The sequence below is a fragment of the Odontesthes bonariensis genome, chromosome 22, assembly GCF_027942865.1.
Source record: "Odontesthes bonariensis isolate fOdoBon6 chromosome 22, fOdoBon6.hap1, whole genome shotgun sequence".
Classification (NCBI taxonomy): Eukaryota; Metazoa; Chordata; class Actinopteri; order Atheriniformes; family Atherinopsidae; genus Odontesthes; species Odontesthes bonariensis.
In genome coordinates, this window is record NC_134527.1 from 18568932 (window position 1) to 18591927 (window position 22996).

The 22996-nt window shown below is 39.9% G+C and overlaps 1 protein-coding gene across 2 annotated transcripts in view; it reads left to right on the forward strand.

Annotated features, from left to right (window-relative positions):
- The window catches only part of itga1 (integrin, alpha 1), a 58787-nt gene that overhangs the window by 24260 nt on the left and 11531 nt on the right, over positions 1-22996 (forward strand). For both annotated transcript variants that reach the window (XM_075455079.1, XM_075455078.1), the window contains exons 2-17: positions 2102-2222; positions 5362-5471; positions 8440-8528; positions 10812-10926; positions 12000-12127; positions 12762-12910; positions 13119-13269; positions 14005-14179; positions 14680-14753; positions 15607-15754; positions 16527-16672; positions 17944-18087; positions 18233-18484; positions 20021-20151; positions 21007-21182; positions 21297-21448. In XM_075455079.1, the coding sequence (XP_075311194.1) occupies positions 2102-2222; positions 5362-5471; positions 8440-8528; positions 10812-10926; positions 12000-12127; positions 12762-12910; positions 13119-13269; positions 14005-14179; positions 14680-14753; positions 15607-15754; positions 16527-16672; positions 17944-18087; positions 18233-18484; positions 20021-20151; positions 21007-21182; positions 21297-21448 (2261 nt within the window). The remainder of the gene's footprint in view (positions 1-2101; positions 2223-5361; positions 5472-8439; positions 8529-10811; positions 10927-11999; positions 12128-12761; positions 12911-13118; positions 13270-14004; positions 14180-14679; positions 14754-15606; positions 15755-16526; positions 16673-17943; positions 18088-18232; positions 18485-20020; positions 20152-21006; positions 21183-21296; positions 21449-22996) is intronic.

Here is a 22996-nt window from a genome sequence, read left to right on the forward strand (position 1 = left end):
AGCCTGTTATAAATGGAAAAGGCTCAACTGGCCCGAAGCCATCTTAAATTAGCTAAATTAACTGTGTGTGTGTGTGTGTGTGTGTGTGTGTGTGTGTGTGTGTTTGTGTCTGTGAGAGTGTGTGTACCTGTGGATTTTAGGAGGGTGTATAATGAAGTTAATAGGAACAGGAAATGGAGCTTCTCTGGGAGAGGGAAAGGGGGTCACAGAGGAAGTACAGAAATGATGAAGGGAGAAAAAGAGGAGATGATATAACTTGGCAGTGGTTCCTTTGTATGACTCTGCAAGTCTGATCCTCACTGTTTGGGAATTCAGAAAATGTTCTATTATATGAAATCTACTGATCAACATCACATAAGTGGCAGTAGAATGTTTTTATAACTTCTCTGTTTATAAGAAAGTAGTGAGAGGCACAATAATTGCATATAACTCGAGCCTTTGAGCCTCTTTGAATTATGGACTACGAACATGCACCCTGTTTGAAATCCTTTTAGTTTTTGTCTACACAGCAGTTCTGATTGCATGAAGCCCGACTGTATGAGGATGTGTTGACATTTAAATGACAAAGTGAAAAAAAAAGATGTTTAAAGACCTCCAAACAGCTGTCCAATCGAAGCTCCTGTTAAATTGATGGAATTAAGCACCAATGACATTGGGCATTTAGTCATAAATCAAATATCAATGAATATTTTATTTTACTGCACGAAAAGTTAATAAATCACCAAAGTTTTACAGTTTCCTATGACAGTCTGTATGTGAAATATCATTTGTATTCGTCATCCAGAAACAGTGAATATATATATTCAAATGAATTCCGATCTTTTGCAGATGTTCACCACCATCAACAAATGCACAGCTGCTTATTCTAGGCTTTTAAAGCCTATGCGCTTAAAAGGAAACTCACATGAAATGATTAATCGACACAATGTGGAGTTACAAGCTTTAAAGAACTATGTGGCATTACTGAAATACATTTATAAATAAGTGTAAGTATGTAAAGGAACGAGGCTCTACAAGCATGAGAAGAATTTATGAAAACCTCCCAAGGGAGAATTTAACTGAAATGTCAGACATTTCACTCTGCAGATAGTCTTTGGAATTGATCCTCTGGGGATTGTAGATGTTCTTGTACACGCTGAGATATTTCACTCTGGAGCAAAGTGGTGGACTCCACTGACCGAACAACCACCATCATCATCTCTCAGCTTTCCAAACTTTGCTGCTAAAAGGTCTATAAATATTTCAGTCCACACTTCTCGTGATAGTTCTCCAAAATGTTTGGCCCACACACACACAAACAACAAAGCATCAAAATCAAAGTACAAATGGCCGCTTGTATTCGTGTCTCCATGTATGCGGCCTGTATTTGCACGTTCTTCGTTTAATCTCACTCTTCTCCCACTTCTACCCTCTCCCTCACAAGTCCAGGAATTTAATCAATTATACCAGAGGAATTCACTGGCACAGTAAACATAAAGAGTCTCATTGTGGTGCAGGCACAATGAGACATGGATGGATTTATATAGAGCCTCTATGATATATTCAGCACAGTGACAGACGGAGCCAGACTGGTCAGAGAGCAGAGAAGACACCATTGTCTGGTGGGTCAGACTGAACTCTGACCAATGTGCTCCACGCTGATGTTCGAAATTCCTCTAACATCCTCCAGAATGATTGTGTGTGTGTGTGTGTGCGTGTGTGTGTGTGAGAGAGAGTTAGTGTGTAATCCATATATCTTTTAGAGTTTGTGTCTTATCTTAGTGTACTATTTCTGTATTGCCAAATTTTATTGACACAATTAGACACAGTTTGTGGCCAAATTATCTGAATGTCCACTTTCATTTATTACTTCAGGATATTATTTGACACAGTCTGTTTATTTTTCATTTCTGGGTTCTATCTTGATTGGTCTATAAATATTGCCTGAGAATGTTTATGGGTTTCTGAAATGAAGAAATTCATAAACGCATCCCTCCAGGATCAGTTTATTTTATATAAACTCAATCTGGAGACGCTACAGTAGACCAAAATAACTGATAATGCCATTCGGCTCTCAACAATCATGTTATACGCAACCTTTTCTCTTCCTTTATCCTTGCAGTGCTGCTGGCTTCTGTGTTGCCCTTCAACGTAGACCAGAAGAATGGTTTGTCCTTTAGCGGGCCACTGGAGGACATGTTCGGCTACACTGTCCAGCAGTTTGAGAACAGCGAGGGAAAATGGTGAGTCTGAGGTCGCGCAGGAGCTCGAGCAGCATAAGGTTAACTGAGCAGAGAGATATACAACACTTGTCTTTTCCACCTTATTAAGCACAATGTAATCATTCTCTCACCACTACAACAAAAAAAACACTCTTTTTCATGAATCTAAACTAAATGTTTCAGCTTCAACTCTGAGTGACTTCATCCGGCCATGTTAATTGGTTGGTACACATAAGCAAATGGTTCCTCTTAATTTGGCATTTGAAGATCTGATTTTCAGGGAAATTCAACAGGTCATGTCATTAGACAAGTATAAAACATCCTGCTCCGTGGTTTACGACATTATTTTTGGATGCGGAGTGCTGTTTTTTGTTTTAAAAGTTTTGAAAAACATCCTGTTGCTCAGATTGCCACCAAACAATAGGTGAAGGATGGTGAAACGGTGGAGCATTTAGCAGTTAAAAAGAGATAGTTCCCTCCGATGCTGATGGGGTGAAAAAACAATCTAAAGGAGAGTTAGTGATTCAGTTATTGAGAAACACAACGAGATTAACACTAATGTTGCTAAGGTTTAGTTGAATGTAAGTATGTCTAACTTTACTTTTCTTTACAAGAGTCAACATGGCTACACCTACAATCACACTTTCTTCCCTTGAATTTCATACTAAAAGGCAACTTAGTGTGCTAAAATAGTTACTAATTTTTTTTCTTACCTTGTCCAAAGTCTTAATCTAATCCCAGCAGTACACCAACCTCGTTGTATTTCTGGTATGTTGTAGTATGCAAGCAATGGACACTAAATCAGCAGAAATTCTCCTCAGTGCAATCCAGAAATGAAGTGGATGAAAAAATCTGATGTTACCCAGAAGTAATATAACTAACAAATTCAAATTGACATGTGTAACATTTTATTTTACTTACATAATATAATATACTGAACTGTAATGCCATTTACATTAGATGATCATTTTTGTCACATCAATTTATGTACACACATTGTCAGTGTGGAATACCATGGTAACCTGTCTCCAGGTGACAACGATCTTCTCAGGAACCCTAGTGCTGCCCCTCATACACATATCACTCTATACTGATTCAGTCTGCAGTGCCAACCCAGTCTCACAGTCTCAAATGTGATCTGTATTGAATCAGCGTTACACAATGTGGCAGCAACTGTGAACATAGCCAAGCGAATTCACTTGCTGTTTTTATCCCTATTTTTCAAAACTATTTGGTTAAAGTTGAGTAAATTCTGTAGGTAAAAAAATCTAGTGACAAAATTAAAACCTGTGCGATGCAAAAGTGACTTTGTGAGAAAAAACGTATTGTTTAAGAGACATCTGTGCAAAGAAGTTCTGACTTCAGAACATTTTATTTCACCATGACAGGCCCTCAGTTCAGTTTAATTCAACTGTAGAATATCTATATAAAAAAAGAGAACATTTCCTTGTAAAAGTAAGTGAAGGGGAGCACACCAGCAGCTGGTGTAATGAGGATCCTTGTCTTTATTACTAGCTGTTAACCGTAAACTGCCCACCAGAGTATCCACATACCCAGCCTGTAAATACACTGAAACCAAGCATCCCTGCTAAAACAGCCTGGGAGCACATTTTAAAACCTTGTTAAATGCCATTAGCATGTTGTAAGTAGCTCTTTGTCTCAAGTTCTTTGTACATTTCGTCTGTACTTACTCGAGTTTTACTTATTTACTCGTTCGGTTTGCTTCTCTCCGACCTGCTGCACAACCGATTGGTCTCAACATGTTTGTACCTGGTGGTGTTCTGCAGTAATGATCTTATCAAGCTCACATGAGACCTCTTACAGTAATTCAGTCATTGCTAATCAGGGGAGCCAGCTGTGACTGCACCTTCTCAATTTTGTTCCGGTTCAGAGTAAAAAAAAAGTCAGCCAAAAAGGTCTGCATGATAACAACTGGAACCCAAGAGAGACAACGTGTAGACAGCCTGGGGAAGTGAGACGGACCGAATGATCCAGACATTTAAAAGTGGGAGAGTTAGACATGATATGTTGCTCTCAGGGCTAATTGTGGGAGAATATTTCACAAAAAAGATACAGCAATCACTTAGCGATGTCACATTCAGGTCGGCGTGACTGGGAGGTGACTTATTAGTCGCAGATGTCTCCACCGGGCCTCCACCCTCGGCAAGTGTTGTGAGGTGAATCAGCTGCTACATGTGGCACAAATTGTTCATGATTTAAATCGTTCTAGCTTTCGGCACCATAAGTTTTGCAACAGATGCAAGAATAAATTGTCATTTTTGTTGTTGAGTCAACCAACAAGTCTGCAAAAAAATTCCTCCTACAAGCAAACAAAAATATTGCTTGTTTGCGTTTAGAAACCTGGAGAAACCAAATAAACTGCATCTGCCAATGGAGAACCCCAAAAAATACCATTTATGATGTCATATCTGTTTATTGAATATATATTAAAGTCTGAGGAAAAGGAATACTTATTGTGTATCATAAAAGATCATAATGTTGTGGGGTTTCTCACAGGCAGCTGACAGCGGACTGAGCTGAGCCTGTTGTTGTTGCACTCTCCATCTCGTTTGAAATGAGCAGGCCCCATTAGAGTTGAGGAATGTTAATAAGCCTGAGTGTTCACAGGAAGGCAGATGACTGACTGTTTTTAGCATCAGTTTACTGATGGAGTGACATGATGTCAGGAAACACGGACATTGGGATGGATGTGTGACCCAGTTGTTTATGCTGACCCTTTGCGGCCAGAACAGACCTACAGACACAGTAATGCTGCACTGCAACATAGCCAAAGGAATGTGTTGAGGTGAGAAGAAAATGTTCATTGGACATTTTTCATCGTCAGCCTTTAAATGTTGGGTTAGGGTGATAATAAGGGTAAATGCAAGCCAGTCATAATAAACTATAACAATTATCCCGGACAATCTGCATCTGTGGTTTATGTTTTATTCACCTACATAAGTATAATTAAGCCGGTTTGGAATTAATGTGGACCTCAATGGTGGTCCTCACAGTCACTGCTTTTCACCTGCCAACGCTTCATTTCTCTAATACGTGTGTTGTGCTTGTTATTATAGTTGTAAAGTCGTGATGTTGTTCTGTGGTTTTTGGCTGCGTTTTCCAATGCATTACCAGCCCCAGCTATTCTTTATTTCTTCAGGGTTCTGATTGGATCACCGCTATCAGGCCAGCCAGCTAAGCGCACTGGAGACGTCTACAAATGTCCTGTGGGGAAAGCGGACAACACGTGTGTCAAACTGGAGCTGCCCAGTAAGAACACTATACGAGTGTGTGTGTGTGGGTGTGCTAATTGGAAACAGTATACAGTTTAATTAATCACTTGAATTGATAGAAAGTTCAAATATTCTGATCATTGTTGTATAATGGAAGGGAAAAATCTTCATAATTCTGTCTTGAAATCATTTTTAGCATTCTTAGCATAGACACCTTTTAGTTTTGGTTTTTTATGTTCATGGTAACAGTTGAAAGGATCTCAGATCATTTTCTTAGGATTTTTTCATAGTTTCTTCTCTGGTTTATAGTATTCTAGTTGAACTGTTATTCATGTTGCCAGGTGAGGTTTGTTTACTTTACCAACACCAGTGGTACCAATGACAGAACATTAAAAAAAAGCCAATTTTTCTATTTGATGAGAGTAAGTGTAAGGAGATATTACAAATGAAACCTAATCTTCACAGTAAGTTTACATATCGCAGTTTATATAGAAACACAAGAAACAATACCTCACTGTAAACTATTAGCAGGGATAATGTCACCAAATGAGCACAAATGAAATAGTCATGCTTCAGCACTATGTTTTTTTTCTATTTTTTTTTCTTCAACCAGAAATAAATAGCATGTGTATTAAAATAAATAGATTACTGAACACAAAATAGAAACCAGTTTGTGCTTCGGGCCCTTTTTCCTTTTGCAGTTTGCTGATCTCCTCTTACTCCTCTCTCTTACTTTAAAATCGTGTGTGTTGGGTCTCAACTTCAAGCTGGAAGCTTAACAGAACTATTATGTGTTTATCTTAACTGATGAAAGATGAAAAGTGCATTCATTTACTCAACGCTCAGTCTTAGAGCTGTTTGGTGTACATTAAGTCTGATACTGTGTGTTTAAGTTAACTACACAATTTGACATTTGACTCCATCTGAACAGGAAGACAGTAAATAAACAATGTTTTAATGATTCATCTTTCCAATTTATCTTAATTAAGAAGATAAACAAAACTCAGCTCCCGGTCAGGGGGCTACAAAGCCCCTGTTAGTGTTCCTCTATGTGTGTCAACACAGGACAACTGGGAGGTAGCGTGTCCAGCATATCTGCAGTTTACACCTCTGAGATTAAAACTAGAATATTTCAACGTGGCTGTTCACACCTCAGAGATATCAAACAATTGAAATAAAGGTATCCTGCTGCTAGTAAATTATTGGATAGTGCTGTATTTGTTTTATCTTGAATCAGTCAAACAAGCAAAAGCTTAGACATCACAGGCTTGACTTCAGTCTGGACAATCTCACAGAAATTTGATTTAGAGCTGCAGCTGGAGCCAGACTACTCAGTAGTTTACATTACGACAACAGCAACAATGCTGTGTTTTGAATTTACAGTGAGGCTAAGCATGACGCAGCAGCTGCATGACTTATTTCTTACCTTGAATTCAGAAGGTAGGTATTACTTGAGCATGCCTGAACATGAGGCAGGTAACCCATCATGATAGGTTCACGTCGATGCTGAACCATGTCTATTCCAACTGACAACTCTCTCGCATTACCAGGTCTGTCTCCATACTGGGCTGACACTTTCCCAGCACAGACGAGCAAGTCCAAACCATAATGAGCGTGGTAAAAGTGTGTGGTTGCCGTGTTGTAATCTTTAACCACGCTTCCACCCGAACAGTAAAGTTGAAAGGCCGTTATGCCAAGATCATTACCCATGTTGAAATACGAGCAGGAACGTCGAACAGCCAAGATTTTTGGGCTACCTGCTAAATGGCACAGCGGTATGGGTTCATTGCGTTTGGAAAATTGATTCCATATTACAAGCAATACTGTAATCAGTTTGGCTGCACAAATGCAATCTGTGGCTGCAGGCTTACAAATGGGGAAACTATGCAGCATCACTGCACTCCTCCCAGGTTACAGCAGTGAATGTACTAATTTGACAAAAAAAAAACAAATGAAAATATCAGTCACAAAATATTTATTCTGCAAGCAGTGACAGTTTAACTGCTTATAAGTACTTGCACAGTCTATTTCTAACTAGTTTGCTTTGGTTACAAGTACAATAAAAAAAGGTCTCCTCAGTTCATGATAATTATTGGTTATTTGAGCTGAGAAATTTTCCAAACTGTTTTTTTACTTTCCATCTATTTTACCTTCAATTTTCAAGAGATCATTGTGGAAAAAGAGAATTTAGGTGTGAGATTCTCTGATAGTTGTGAGGTGTCAAACAAAGCTTGTATTCTCCTCCGCTCTCTTTCTGGTCCCATGTGGACATGTCATGAGCCACAAGATCTCCATCCGTGTCATCCCATTTTATTAGATTAGATTAAGAAATAAGGAACAGTCATACAAGCCAATTTATTTTTACTTCACCTTTTACTGTCGTGTCAAATAAAAGCTGGGGTATCTTTTTAAAGCTGTGGTCAGCAGGGAGTCTTAATCATCCCCATGTGCTCTGTCCTTTGATATATTTGGAATATTTTATGTGCTAGCAGGCAGTAAATATGCAAAGGATAAGGGATCTGTGCAAAAATAGAGATGAATAGTAGAGCAAATCTGCTAATAGTTATGTTTCACATGAAAATGTCCTCATGAGAAGCTTGATTCAAACCTGCAATGGCATGTGAATGTTTATGCAAGAATATGTTGTACCCCCAACGGAAAAATCCAAATCACATCCAAAGCATTCTCATGTTGAGGCATTAGTTGCTAATTTTAGCCACATGTTGTGATTGCTTAATGATTCGATTCCCCCATATTGTCTTCACATCGGTGATTGTTAACAGCCATAAGCTACACACAGCACGGTAAAGTAATAAAACACACTACATTTGACCACATGTCAGTGATTATTACATGTTCTGGACAGACGGAAGTATGAAAGAAGGGTGAGCAGCACTCACCCTGTGGGAAAATGAGAAGGAGGAATTTGTTCAGCTGTTCATCTGCCGTGCTGCTTTCTGTTTGTCTCACTCTGTTTATTCATCCTATTTTTTTTTCTCTTTTAGCAAACACAACTGTTCCCAACTTGCGTGAAGTCAAGGAGAACATGACCATGGGAACCACACTGGTGACCAATCCCAGTGGAGGATTTCTGGTAAGGAGGAAGTGTTCTATATTTTCTATACCGAAGAGAAAAACCTTTGCTTATTTTCTGCATGAAGCTGGGCTGCCAAGTACATGTTCACTAGACCTTTAGACCCTGTGGAAACATAGAGTTTGACATTCTGCGTTCCCCAAATCAGGCTTCATGTCCTGGGAGTGAAATGGGATACTGGGAATCTACTGTATGGATGAAGAAATGTATGAAAGTGTGTAATGATGAAGAACTACTGTAAGCAATTTTTTTTTAAGCTTGATGATCACTTTGACAGGGGGTGAAAATCACAGGGCCATTAAATGTGTATTTTTTCCAACTTGTTAAGTGGTCCAAGAACATTTGGATAAAGAAGAAATAAGGTTTAACTGAAGCCCAAATAGTGTGCCAAGTTATCAACATAATGATTTTGTGTTGACAGCTTTACACATTTTTCATTTATAAGCATAAAACTGTCCATTTGTTTTCTGTTCATGCACTCAAGGGTGTTGAATTCCAGCGTATGAACACAGAGTGTTGAAGAGCTACATTTTATATGTGCTTACTGGTTATTTGCTCTTGTATCGCCTTGCATAGCCACTTATTTTTGTTCCATTTTCTTCAAGGATACATTATTGAAATCATTCAGTTGTTCAATTCATTTATGGTGCGTTGCATCGTATCCACTTGTCCCAGTGCAATGTATTCTTATGGTGTTGCTTTGCACTTTAAGTTGAGAAGCGTAGAGGTGCCCATTAATTTGTTTCAAAACTTGTGAGTTAGGCTACTTGATATAAATCACTTAAATCATCAAGGAGAGCACCTGTGAATTATCTTTCATGACATTTGTATCAAGTGCACTTGGAAACAGAGTGATGACTCACTTGAGAGAAAAAAAGAAAAAAAAACTCCCCTGAGAATCATTTCTGTAACATAACTTCTAGCACCTTGTCTGCAACAGCTTTTGAGCTTGGCAGCTCCCAGTGGACTGTTCATGGTCCTTGTTGACCTCACATCTTTGATGTCAGCTGCAGCGTAGACATCTCTCAGTACCTTTGGTGCAGTGGAGCCTGGGTTTTACATATTCCTACATTCTACTTCCCCTCTGTGTTTACTGTCAGTCAGCGAATGAACAATTAGGCTCCTCGCTGGAGCTAAGTCAGTCAGATGCTGCTCACTGATAGACTATTAATTGGCTTCTTGCTAATTCATCATAGCAATTAATGAGCTTGTAATAGAGTGGAATACTATTCAGCTGAGCACTCTGGAAGAAAACAAAGTGGAGCCCTACTTTAACTGAGGAAGTAAAAAGAATTCTGAGATCCTTAACACACTTTTAAACAATGGCTCATTCAGTCGTGACAGTAATAAGAAATAAATGTAGCCACCGTGATCTTGCAGGCTACTCTATGAACTACTGTTTTAAGCCTTTAGTTTGACATTTGGCCGTCGCATCTTGAATTTTTGGAGACAAAAGTCACATACGACAAAGGAATTGGACTGTGCTATATAAACCCAAAAACTTTTGTTTACACAAGGCTGTAAACATACTATAAAGACAGAGATATACTCTCAGCTCTGAAGGTTGCCGCTTGGTCATGCCACTCACTCTGTCTGTCACATTTGACCTTCCAGATCGAAATTTTGACTACCTTGACATTTTTGTTAGTCCACTGACGATGAAGCTTCATGACTTTAGTGATTAATTAATCTTTATAGTTGCAATTTCTTTAACTATTTTCTGTTTATTGGCTAATATTAGCATGCAAGTTTGGATGCCAATAATATGCTGAACAAAGCAAACGTAGTGACAAGGGTAAATATTGAACCATTATCGTGGTAAATATGTTAGCTTACTGACATGAGCAGTTAGCTCAGAACAACCCTTTACAGCCTCACGAGTCATGAACAGCTCACTCCTAAAATTAGAGGACCCCTGAAGTCCAGGAACATTTAGGGAAATCTAGGGAAATGGAGCCAGGAAATTAATAACTGTTATTTAATTTTCCAGTTGTTGTTGGTCCTTTTTAAGCCCTATTTCCTCATAGGCTCTCTCTCTCTGCTTCTTTCTTCTCCGTCTCTCTATAGAGACATCAGGGACCTCTGGTGACTTTAAATAGTCTCTCTTTAATCCATCGTTTGAGTAGTTCTTTCCTCTTGGGTTCTCTGCTATTCATCTCCAGTAGCCCTGAACCTCCTCTCACCCATGACTTCATGCTAGTGGAAAGCTAACCAGTCTCAGCCTGCGAGTTTCCCTCTCTCACAGTCTCAGTTTGTTAGTATGTGTGTGTCTTGTTTCCACAGGCGTGTGGTCCTCAGTATGGCTACATGTGCGGCCAGCAGCAGTATATCTCAGGGGTTTGTGCGAACGTCAGCTCCTCCTTCCAGATCCTCAACTCCATAGCACCAGCAGTGCAAGGTATGCAGCCCGTTGGAGCGGGGACACACCAGCTCCATAGAGGACGTGACGCCTGTACAAACTGTCCAGGATAAGAGATTATAATCTACTCCTGACAGCAGTCCCACCCAAGACCCTGACATCAAACTCGCCCTCCCTCATAGAAAAGGGAGATTAGAGCATTCTTTTTAATGTAAACTACTCTGCCACCCCCATTCCCCTCAGGTCCGGCCCTAGCTCAGCCCTTCTGCTGCTTTGTATGCCCAAGTTAGGAGACAGTTTACTGGGACTGCTCTAAGTTTCCCTGGAAGGAAACAGTCAAGAAAGAAGCAGTGTAAACAGTCTACGATCATTGTCTCTTTATGTTTGTCTTGTTCCTCCAGAATCACCCTCTCTGCTATTCCTTTACCAAAGACAAACACACAGACTGATCGTATTATGTTGTAAAAATCCACTAAAACAATTTAGTGCAGTGAAATATCCAAAGTTATCATGAACTGATTATATCAATACTGCACAAGAGTAAATGAGAACTGACAGATCAAGAGATAGCAATTTCAACATGGCTGAACTTATTTTGCCTTTTTGCCTCAAGTGAAAAAACATTGTTTTGGCCTTTTTACATCTTTGTATGCATCTGGAGGGCTTTAAATCGGATTTAAAAGCAATATTCATCAGAACATCTCAAGACTGTTAATTCCTAAATACTCCTCAGGTACACACTGAACTCAGGGAGTGTGTATTTGAACTACTTTCACAGGACATTTAATTGAATTTGTATGTTATATTGGAGATTTTCTCCTTGTTTATTTAGAATATCATCTGTGTATGTAACACTCTAGCTTTAAATTGAAATTAAAAGTCTATGAATTATGCATATGCATTTAGTTGAATACATTTTTTTTTTCAATTTTCCTCTTCTTCTTTCCTGGACTGGGCGTGTTACAGAATCTAATATATTTATTCAGGAGTAAAATCAGCAGTTTATTTTCACCAGCCTTAACTATAAAAGGGCGTTAAACACTTACTGCATACTCAGAAACTCAACTGAATATCCATTAATGATGATATGTCATTTCTGTCTTTTATTACAGAGTGTTCAAAGAAGCTGGACATTGTGATGGTCTTGGACGGATCTAACAGTATCTACCCCTGGGAAAGCATCGTTAAGTTTGTGTTGGGCTTCCTCAATAAAACTGACATCGGACCTGAGCTCTCACAAGTCAGTGTCAAGACTAAATTAGCACAGTTTTTTCTAATGTGCCGATTCCTCGTAGAAATGACTCTCTTGATCTTAAACACATGGATGTTTGTCGTATTAAGGCTGTGAAATCAAACATGGATAAATAAATTAACTGGTTAATTTGTTTAACAACCTGAATTAGAAAAACAATGATAAAGGAATCTATTATTTGCTGCCAACTCACTTTTTAATTCTATGTCTGATCACTTCAGCCTCCTCCATTGAGACATTTTCAACATAGTGGCAACTGCAGGACAAGCCTCTGTCTTATTAGGTTATCCCAATGGTGTATTTTTGTCCACTTGTCTTGGATTGCACAGGGATGGAGTGATTAGTTTTTGCTATGGTTAAGTCAATCTGGCCTGAAACTTGCAGAGTTTCCACAGGGAAGCACTGGAAAGTCTTCCACTGTGGTTGAAAGTCACATCTTCCATGGCTGCTGAAAGTCTTCTGTATAAAGAACATTGTGTCATATCAACCTCAGCAGACCTTGCCACATCCTCTCCAGACTTCCTGGGAGGGGCAGGTCAGAAGAAATAAGCCTTGAAAAGTAAATTGTATGTAGGATAACATTTACAAGACAAATGTGCGTATATGTGTGTGTGTTTTCCAGGTGGGCATTGTGTCCTATGGTGAAACTGTAAACCACCTTGTTAACCTGAGCCAGTTTGACAACACTCTCGCGCTGCAGAAGTATGTTAGTGGCCTTCCTCAACACACCGGTATGAAGACTCAAACGTTCCTGGCCATTGAAACAGCCAGGTACATCATCAGCTAGCTTAGAAATAACTTGACCATAGTTTCCCAATGATTTACAGTTAAGACTTGGCTTATTGGAAACCTAAATAGCAGAGTGATATTCTAAACTGAGTGAATTTCTATCAACAAGTGCTAACTGTAAAAAATGAATGACTTTCAACCGATCAGAAGCCGTAATACACTGATTTTTTTTCCACTCCCGAACAATCAGGAAGGAAGCCTTCATGCCAGAGCGGGGTGCACGACCTGGGGCCAAGAAAGTCATGGTGATTGTGACTGACGGAGAGTCACATGACTTTTATAATCAAAACAGGGTCATCAGCGAGTGTGACAGTGATGACATCGAGAGGTTTGGCATTGCTGTGCGTACAAACTGTCTTTGAGTTATTAGGAATTTCTGAACGTGTAATTACTGTTTTATTATGCGTGTGAAAAAAGTCAAGTTTTGACTTAGTTGTTTGCAGAAGGTCCGAAAACTGCACTGACTCTTCTTGATGAGGGTATCTGAAGCATGGCAATACAAATCATAGTGACATGCAGTGATTGAGTGGCTACTGGAGCTGAAGCTGGGTTTCCATTGCCGTTTTTCCATTTGCATTTTGAACATGTAAATAAGAACGGTAAAAATTGAAGGAAAAAATACCCTGCTTCCCCTAATATTCAAAAAGGTTTATATTCTCACTTGAAGCATCTTATCTACAAAGATAAAATGAGGTGACTCATCATCTGTTTCCACTCTGAGCTAGCAAACAATAAACCGCCTGGACTATTGCCCGAGTTTAAGTAATTCCTGAAGAAGAGTTATCTACATTTTCCTCTTTTGGATGTCCACTCAATTGTCATTTTGCCTCTATGAGGTTTCTATCCTGTTGGAATAACTACTTATAGTGAGTCACAATCACTGGTAACATAGATTATACCGCCACCTTCTCCTGACACTAGGCAGCCGTCTGATTTGCATGTTTTCCGCTTCAGATTTGCTTTGCTAGTGAATGGAAATGGAAACCCAGTTAGTGTTATAGATAAAAAACATTTAATCAAGAAATAATTCATCATAATTCATCACAATTGTTATTCCTTGATGTTGCTGTTTCCAGGTTTTGGGAGACTACAACCGTCAGAACAAAACTCCAGAGGACGTACAGAAGTTTATCAAAGAGATCGAGTCAATATCCAGTCCACCACTACGGGACCATTTCTTTAACGTGTCTGATGAGTTCGCTTTGTTGAATATTGTGGATACACTGGGGAGTAGGATTTTTGCTTTGGAAGGTAAACATAGAAGCACGTATTTACGTGTTTTTACACGCTCGCCCACTGTAGTCGTCACACATACACCATACAGCTTTAAAGCAATAGTTTGGCATTTTGGGAAATGCTCATATTCACTTTTTGTCCCAGAGACAGATGAAGATACCGTCAGGAAACTGCTTCCTTAGTAGCACAAAGAATGCAAATGGAGTTAACAGCTGACCTGGTTCATGACTGTTATTTCTGTACTGACTGATTAAAGAAAGTCAAAATTTTCAATTGTAAACATTGTAACCTTAGTGGTGGTGATCCAACTGCTTCACAAGAACTAAGAGGTTTAATTTTGGTATATTTTTTTCTGCCAGTAAGGGTTACATATATTCAAAAGTCAAATTGTGTCTCTAAAAATTCTAAATACATATTTTGATTCAACAATTAATCTGTAATGCGACAACGAGACACTAACACAGTCTCATTTTATCCACTGTATATGCAACTAAACTGAACTTTTCCCTCTCCAGCTACATCGAGCAACTTCACGTCCTCGTTTGAGATGGAGATGTCCCAAACTGGGTTTAGTGCTCATGCTGCTAAAGTAAGTTCAAATCCAAATATTTATATCTGATAAATAAACCAAAACCATATTTGCAAAGTACAAGTCAGTGACTGATTGATAATTCATAGAGCCAATACAGTAAGTAGATCATATCTTTGGTCAAAAGGAAAAGTGTTCATGCATGTAAGCACCTTTTGAATTCATACAGATGATCAGCACAGCCTTATCTGTGGTGGATCTTCAGCCCCGTGGTGATTCACCTCGGTAAGCGCAGTCAGAGACGCTCTCTGCTTGTCTGAGTCACTCTGCTGCAGACTGGTGCTGTTTTTTTGTCTGATTGCATTAGAGACCGAAAGGCAAACACGAGACATAAACAGCACAAGCGACGGTTTAGGAAGTTGAATCAGATGGTTGTTGATTTTACCCCCTTGCGTGCCTCTTAAATTCATTCAATAGGTATTTCCTGCATCTATATAAAAACAAACAGGATCCTTTCTTACGCTTCTCTTCCTTCTCCCGACTCGTGCTTATCACCTCCTCTATCAAACTGTGAACTCTCTCTCAACTTCACATAATCGAACACAATGACACTCAGCCACTGAGTGCTGAACACGTGACAGCACAACTTAAAGGTCATTGTGGTAAAGATCCCATTTGACACATTTTGTTGTGATTAAATATCCACATCATGTCCTGCTTGATTAGTTTGGTACGCTAAACAACTAATCACTAAGCCCATTTTTTGGGCATTTATTCAGTGTAGATTTTTTTTACTCCTTAAAATGAACCTCTGCCACATTTTCTTAAAACACAATTGAATCATCTTCCAACAGAAACGGTCCTTATTCCTCTTATATTGCGTCCAATTGCACCGCTGTGTTTTCTCCTGTAGGAAGGTGTGTTACTGGGAGCGGTGGGAGCGTACGACTGGAACGGAACGGTGGTAATGCAAACTGCCGAAAGAGCAATTGTTCCAGGAAAAAGTCAGTTTTATGACCCAAAGACTGAGGCCGGGTATGAAAGACTGGCTGGTTACCATGGTGAGTGGACCCTTGTTCTGAATCAGTCCCCATCTTACGCCACACACAGAAAATCTGCTAACTGTTTGAGGTTTCCTGTCAACAGAGTTAACACTAACTTAATCCGGCTCACATCTTTTTGTTGAACACACAGCTTTTAGTCATTAGTATTATCTATCGTCCAGAAACTCTTCAGATGTGAACCTGAGGCTGAGCGAAGTAACACATCAATCTGAACTGATAAAGCTGAGATAGATCTTTTAACCACGAAGTGAAATTTTTATGCTTTGTGGAGGAGGAAGACATGTAATTTGTCTAACTCCGACAGCAGATGCCTCTCTGTCTTTCTCTGCGTCCCATCAATAATGTATACAGGCTCCTCTCCCAGTCCTGCTGCCTTTTATGGCTTGTAAAGTGACCGCAGCATCTTAATATCGAGTTATTTAATCAACATGTCATTAAATGGAGCACTGGAGGGTCCAGGCTCGCTTACTGTAAACTCAGCTGTTGGCATGTGCTTGAAACTTAAGGCCAAACTGCAGCTTGTAGAGTGGCCGACGTGTGCTTTTCTGAGAGGGTGTGCGTGCTCCTGCCAGTTTCCACTGGTGTTATACAGTTTCCTTCACACAGACAGACATAAACAGAAGCCTGAAGAAGCCTTGCAAATATCTCACAAAGAGCGCAAGAGTGTTTTTTCTTTTGGGTTTTTTTCTTTTTCCAGGTGACATCATAAATATTCATTTCTACCCGTTTGTGCTGACTGTAACACAGCATGTGAATGCATTTTCTGTAGGTTATGATGTTCAGTCAGCGTCCTCTCGTGAAGGAGAGCTGTACATCACTGGGGCACCCCGGTACAACCACACAGGCCGCGTCGTCATCTACCGTATGAACGAGAAGAACGAAATCACCATCTCACAGATACTGAAAGGAGAACAGGTGAGTGTTTGTCAGTTTGCCATCTCAGCTACGCTCTGTCCTCCCATTATTTTTTGCAGCAGACTTTTCTGAAACGATGGAGTGTCACAATGCACAACTCTCTACATTTATTTAGTAATACATGTGCATATTAGTGTGTAAACATCTATTCAAATTCATAGCAACCAGACACACCTACGCAATGATAAGAACAAAATGCATAATGATAAATGCTGTGATAACATATATGTATCTTATATATATTCCCAAACCTAAAGAAAACGCAGAGATGCTATGAAATATGTAAATATCATAAACCAACATTTTTCTCACAAGAAAACCTATAAAACATAACAAATGTTGAAAGTGAGGTATTTTACTATCTTATTAAAAATATGAGGTCATCATGATTTTTGATGGCAGCAACACGTCTAAATAAAACATTGGGATGGAGCTTCATGTATTTTTACCACTCTATAGCCTCCCCTCTTCTTAAAACAGTCTGTAAACATCTTTGAGTTGAGGAGACCAGTCACTGGACCTCTGGAAGGGGAGTGTTGTTCCATTCTGAGTCTAGCTGCTCAGTGTCCTGGGTCTTCTCTGTCATATTTTCCAATTCATGTTGTGCCAATTTCTTTCAGCTGGAGAAAGGTCTAAACTAGCTTTGGGACAGAGAAGATCCTTCTTATTTTCCATGGCAGAGCTTTACCTGCATTTGTTGATCTGTGTTCACAGATAGTGATTTCTTGTAGTGTTCCTCAGCCAAAGCAGTGATTTCCATGACAGAATCACGCCTGATTTGAATGTAGTGCTTTGAAAATGGGTTTGTATGTGTAATAATTTAACAACGTAATAGCAATATAATAGATAACGAAGTGACATAAGTGATATAGGTACTAGATTAACGTGTAATATCTAAGGTTCAGGTGTAAAGGTCCCATCAGCTTAATAAAGATACAGTGTTGAGCATTTTGCTGCAACCTCTTTGAATCTGTGACATGAACTGGTCACTCATAATATAATAATATTTTTTTTTTCAAAAGGTAGTTACAACCTATTGTATTGAGAAGCGGTAAAATTCAGCAAAATTAAGAAAAATCCTTTCTAGTTACTACGTGGCACAAAGTTTATTTATTTGTTGACAATGCTTAGATCCAAGTTGGATCTTTTTCCCACCGGCCAACAGAGGATTTGCACATATTTATACCTCCTGCCAGAATAACATGCTCCACATATGTGCAGAGAATTATGTCACCTGATGATGACCAATGATTTTTGGCTCTTCTGTGCAGATTGGTTCATACTTTGGCAGTGTCCTGCAGACAGTCGATGTCAATGGTGATTCCATTACGGACCTCCTTTTGGTTGGAGCTCCGATGTACATGGGCTCGGAAAGAAACGAGCAGGGACAAGTCTACGTCTATAAACTCAGTCAGGTGCACCTCACTGAAAATAGCCAACATTTCTTTTGGTAGATTTTTGCACAATATCCCAATTAGAGAGGTAGGATGTTGACACAACCTCTGTGTATCCTTTAAAATAATCCTGTTTTTCTTTTGTTTTTTTTGGCTTTATTACCAGGACGGTCTGTTTGAGCACGAGTTTACTTTAAAGCCCATAAATCAGTCCTGTTGTAATGCCAACTCAGCCAGCTGTACCAATAAAAATGAACCATGTGGTGCCCGGTTCGGCACAGCCATAGCAGCAGTCTCAGATCTCAACCTTGATGGGCTCAATGATGTGGCGATCGGTGCACCTTTTGAGAATGACCACAGAGGAGCTGTTTACGTCTATCATGGAGACAAGACATCACTGAAAGAGAAGTTTGTTCAGGTGAGAACCCCCAAACTGCCAATACCAGAATATCTCTTATTGTTCATTTAGATTAAAGAGAAGCAAAAATGCCAATGAATGTGACATTTTTTTTTTGCTGGTTATCTTTCTTTTCAATAAATGTGTTAGGTATTGGAAAAAAGGGGGCCTGCGCAGGAAAAGCTGCTCAGGGGCTCTATGAAATGTCTAAACTGAGACCTGTGCAGCTTGTGCACATTTTTTTAGGTGTTACTTGAGCTGTAGGGTCCATTTAGACCAAACAGGGGTTATCTAAGCGTTACGGATACTGGGGAGATCCCATAAGGACTCCATAAATTCAAGGCGTTTTTCTCTTGTTGCACTTTACAAATAGAAAGTGACTTAACAGCCAGAAGGTGCTTGATAGATAAAAGAAAAACAAAAAAAGCCTAATAATGTCTTGCGTATTGGCAAACCCTGGGCTTTGCTGTCTGCCCAATCCTTTGTTATGTTAAGTTTTTAGAGGCTAATATTAAGGACTGTTTGTTTATATGGGCAACATTTTACCAATGTTTAAAAGTCTTGTTTTTTTTGGTTTTTTTTGCTTTGTTTTGGGGCAGGTTCCGTTTGTTGTTGAGGTCATCTCTACCAATCACAGTACAGTTTAATCACAGATGGTTTATCTCGTGTTCGGAAACACTCCCTTCCCTTCTCTGAAATAGAGAAGAATAAAAAAATTTTAAAAAGACAATCAGGTGTCATCAGTTCCTGTTGTGCAGACACGACAAAGAAGACGGACTGTTCCCAATAGTTATAAGATCTCTGAAAAGGTTCCTGTGGTCCAAAAACTCTTTTTGTTTGCCCCAGTTAGTTTGCATCAGTTTGCATCAGGACAAAAAGTTTTAAAACACCAAAGTCAAATGATTACTGTTATAGACTAGTAAATGAAGCATCTTCCATGTTTTGTGAGGTTAAAGTCCTGCTTTTGTCACAGAAGTCTGGTGGCTTAAAGAAGAGCAATAAAGGGCCAGTGGTCATTTTGCTTTCCAAAAGTTGGAATAAACCATCAGATTAGGCCTTGAAGAGCTAAAGTAAGTGAAGGTTCAGCAGCTGGAATGCTGAATCCTCACCTCAGATTTGATCAAACAACACTTTAATGTGCAGCTTAAGGTTAAATAAGTGAATGTTGATAGAGCCTGAGAGCCTGCTTTATACAGTGGAACCCATTTACTCATGCTCAAACTACACTGACTCACAGAACTAGGAGTCTAACGACACATGTCCACAGTTGGACCACTTGAGCGAACCACCAGGCAGCATTCCTAAGATGTATTACATGGTGATGTAGATGCCTAAAGTAGGAAGGGCCCACACTACAAACAGGGCATTTCAGGCTGGGGCAGTGGCTTCTGTGAGAGAAGTAACTATCTTTTTTGTGGGCTTTGGTCTTTGTAATTGTACAGAACTGGTGCATGGACAAAAATGCTCGATAGCACATAGACTGAAGTGGAAAAAAAACTGAAAAGCCTAATATGACCTCTTTAATATGCTTTCTTTTGTTCCCTGGTGTCTCCACAGCGTATCCCTGCGGGCGGCGATGGAGATAAGGTGAAATTCTTTGGTCAGTCGATACATGGAGTCATGGATCTAAATGAAGATGGAGTCATTGATCTTACCATAGGAGGTCTTGGAGGGGCTTCTCTGTTCTGGTGAGAAATGGCCCATCCTCACATGTAAACAGTCACTCCTTATGCTACACATTCCACCTCAATCATTACCAGCGGCAGTGCTCCTATCCTGGAGACATCATCTTACATGTCTGCTTTGCATTGTCTTATTCGGATTTAGACAGCTGTGCATGTCCCACTGGGCTTGTAGGCTGGAGACCAACGACTTCCTCATGATCTCTCTGTCAAAACCCCCGCCTACACACAAGCACTTCACTGTTGGACAACAGTGTACAGATATCAGCCCACAAAATTCTGAAACATCAGCCCCCACCATAATTTAACTTCCCAGGCAGATCTTCTCCCACAGCTTTTGCTGGCTGGAGCTCAACCAAGCTGTGTGAAAACTCCATCTCCCAAGTGGCTCAGAGTTTAAATAGGAATTGGCTGCATGTGGCTGCTCTTCCTGGACTGCTGGCTGTGTTTTAGAAGGCTTAACAGTAGGATGGAGAGAATTGAAGCCAAGTATTTTGCTGAGGATACAGAACATCCGCTTCTTGTTCCTTGCTTTGAGAAAATGGAAGCGCACACACACACACACACACACACACACACATGCATGCATACATCAAAAGAAAAGTAGGCAGAAATATTATATTGATTCAGCAGAAATATGGCCCTTGATAGATGTGTGTATATGGCATAATGTATCTTACTACTTTACCTACAGTTTGGTAGTACAGCTTAGTGCACTGGCTCCAGACTTAAGTTCTATCCTGACCCCAAAGCATCAAAGGATAAATGTACGGGGACTGAGAAATATGGTGCAGTGAAAGTACAATAAATTTGTACTTTATTTATCTTTTCAAGAAATGTTTGCCTTTCTTTCAACAACAGGTCCAGAGATGTTGCAGAGCTGCATGCCAACATGACTTTCAACCCTGCAAAAATCAACCTGCAGCAGTCTCAGTATCAGTGTGAACATGGAGAACGCAAGTCAACATGTGTGCAAGCCAAAGTGTGTTTCCACTACCACGTCAAATCTGACAAAAAGGCCTCAAACTCTGCCGCAGGTGGGCCCTACTCAACCCCACCGTGATGCTACTGCCATTAAACTAATAACCTGATAAATCCTTTTTTTTTTTTTTTTTTTTACCACATATATTTCTATTTGTTGTGTCCTGCAGATATCCGCTATACCATGACTCTGGATGCTTTACGGGCCAAACCAAGGGCTACTTTTATTGTTGACAAGGAGAAAAGTGATCGTAAGATTAGCAAGACCTTCAAAATCAAAGATGGAGAGGCAAAATGCATGGAAGAAACCATCATGATGTCGGTGAGTACTCTGATCTTTAAATTGTGGGGCCAGTTTTGGTCTCCTACCTGCACAAAATCAACTCCAAATTTGATTTTTAAATTTGTATCCCCTAGAGACTATATTCAAATAAACTGGATGCCTTAAATCTTTGTGCTGCTCATTCATGGAAGGTTTTTGTCTTGACCAGTGGGAGATGCAAATGGTGTGAGGGAAGACAGGATAAAGCTGTGAGAGGGCTTAGGCTGAGCAGGAAGACCTTGGTTTTAACATGAAACAGACCAGTCCTGATCAAAGAGTTCACCCCTTACTCCTCAGCGTGATAAATTATCTGGAGACGTTGGGGGGAAAAGGAGCAAAGAAAGTGAATATGGGGGGAAACTAGGTGTTTTATGCAAGTGACCAAATCACATCTCTGGTTGAGACAGTTTTACACAAGTGCTCCTACGATAACATCACACATGGTTGGTTGTTGCTGAAACCTTTCAATATTACAGTTGCACCGCCTACTGTAATCCTTAGAACACTGGTAGTTTTTCTCTTTCCAGGCCTACAATGTAGCCTCAGATTTCTCTGATTAGCTGTCTTTGGGCAAGAAAAGAGGAACTAATCAGGAACTAAACAGCTGCTGTTGTTGTGTATGCTGAGTATGAATACCTGCTCTGTTCGAGTGTGCCAGTCTGTCCAGAAACTTCCCACATATTCCAAGGGTCAGATCATTTGTCCAGGGCGCAAAGAACCTTGTCTGTCCTCTACTTCCTCCTTTGTGCAGAGAGTCGCAATGCTCTATCCCAGCTGACATCAGGCTAGTACAGGGGTACATGCCGATAAGATCGTTAGTCCATCACGGGGCTAACACAAAGGGAGATTTTCAACCATGTGTGTGTTAATTAACTTAATATGTATGTGTTTGGACTGTGGGAGGAAGCTGGAGCACAAAGAGAGACACCCGTGCAGATAAAACATACAAACTCCACACAGCAGGGCCCCAGCCAACCAGCAGGTTTGAACGCAGAGCTTAATCTCCTTACTATGAGTCACTAACAGCGCCAACCACTAAATTACCCCGTCCCCCTCAAATGTGTCTCCTCTGCATCCAAAATGGACCACACCCAAATCTGAAAAACGTTTGAGAGCAACTGTAAAGCAAAAAAGAGTCATTTACAAAAAAAGTAATACGTAGTCTCTTTCATGACCCAATGATTCCAAAGAAATGGGGTTTCAATCGCATATTAACATGAGATAGCTAAATATTCAAACAGTCCACATTCACTCTCAGAACAACTTCCCAATTCCACTGTTTTTTTTGTTTGTTTGTTTGTTTGTTTTTATCAATAATTAACAATCACAGGGAAATAGAAAGAAGGATCCAGGTATAATTTTAGTGAAATGAAGGCCAGCACTAGCGCCTTGTGTATTTACTTTTCCACTAGTTAACCCTCTGCCCCAGTTGTAGCTGTATGCACCCCACTGTCTCAACCAGTAAATACATCATCTCACATCTGCTAAATGGACTGGCACATAAATTTGTGCAGACATTCATGGCTCCCAGAGGATGAATCTGACTAG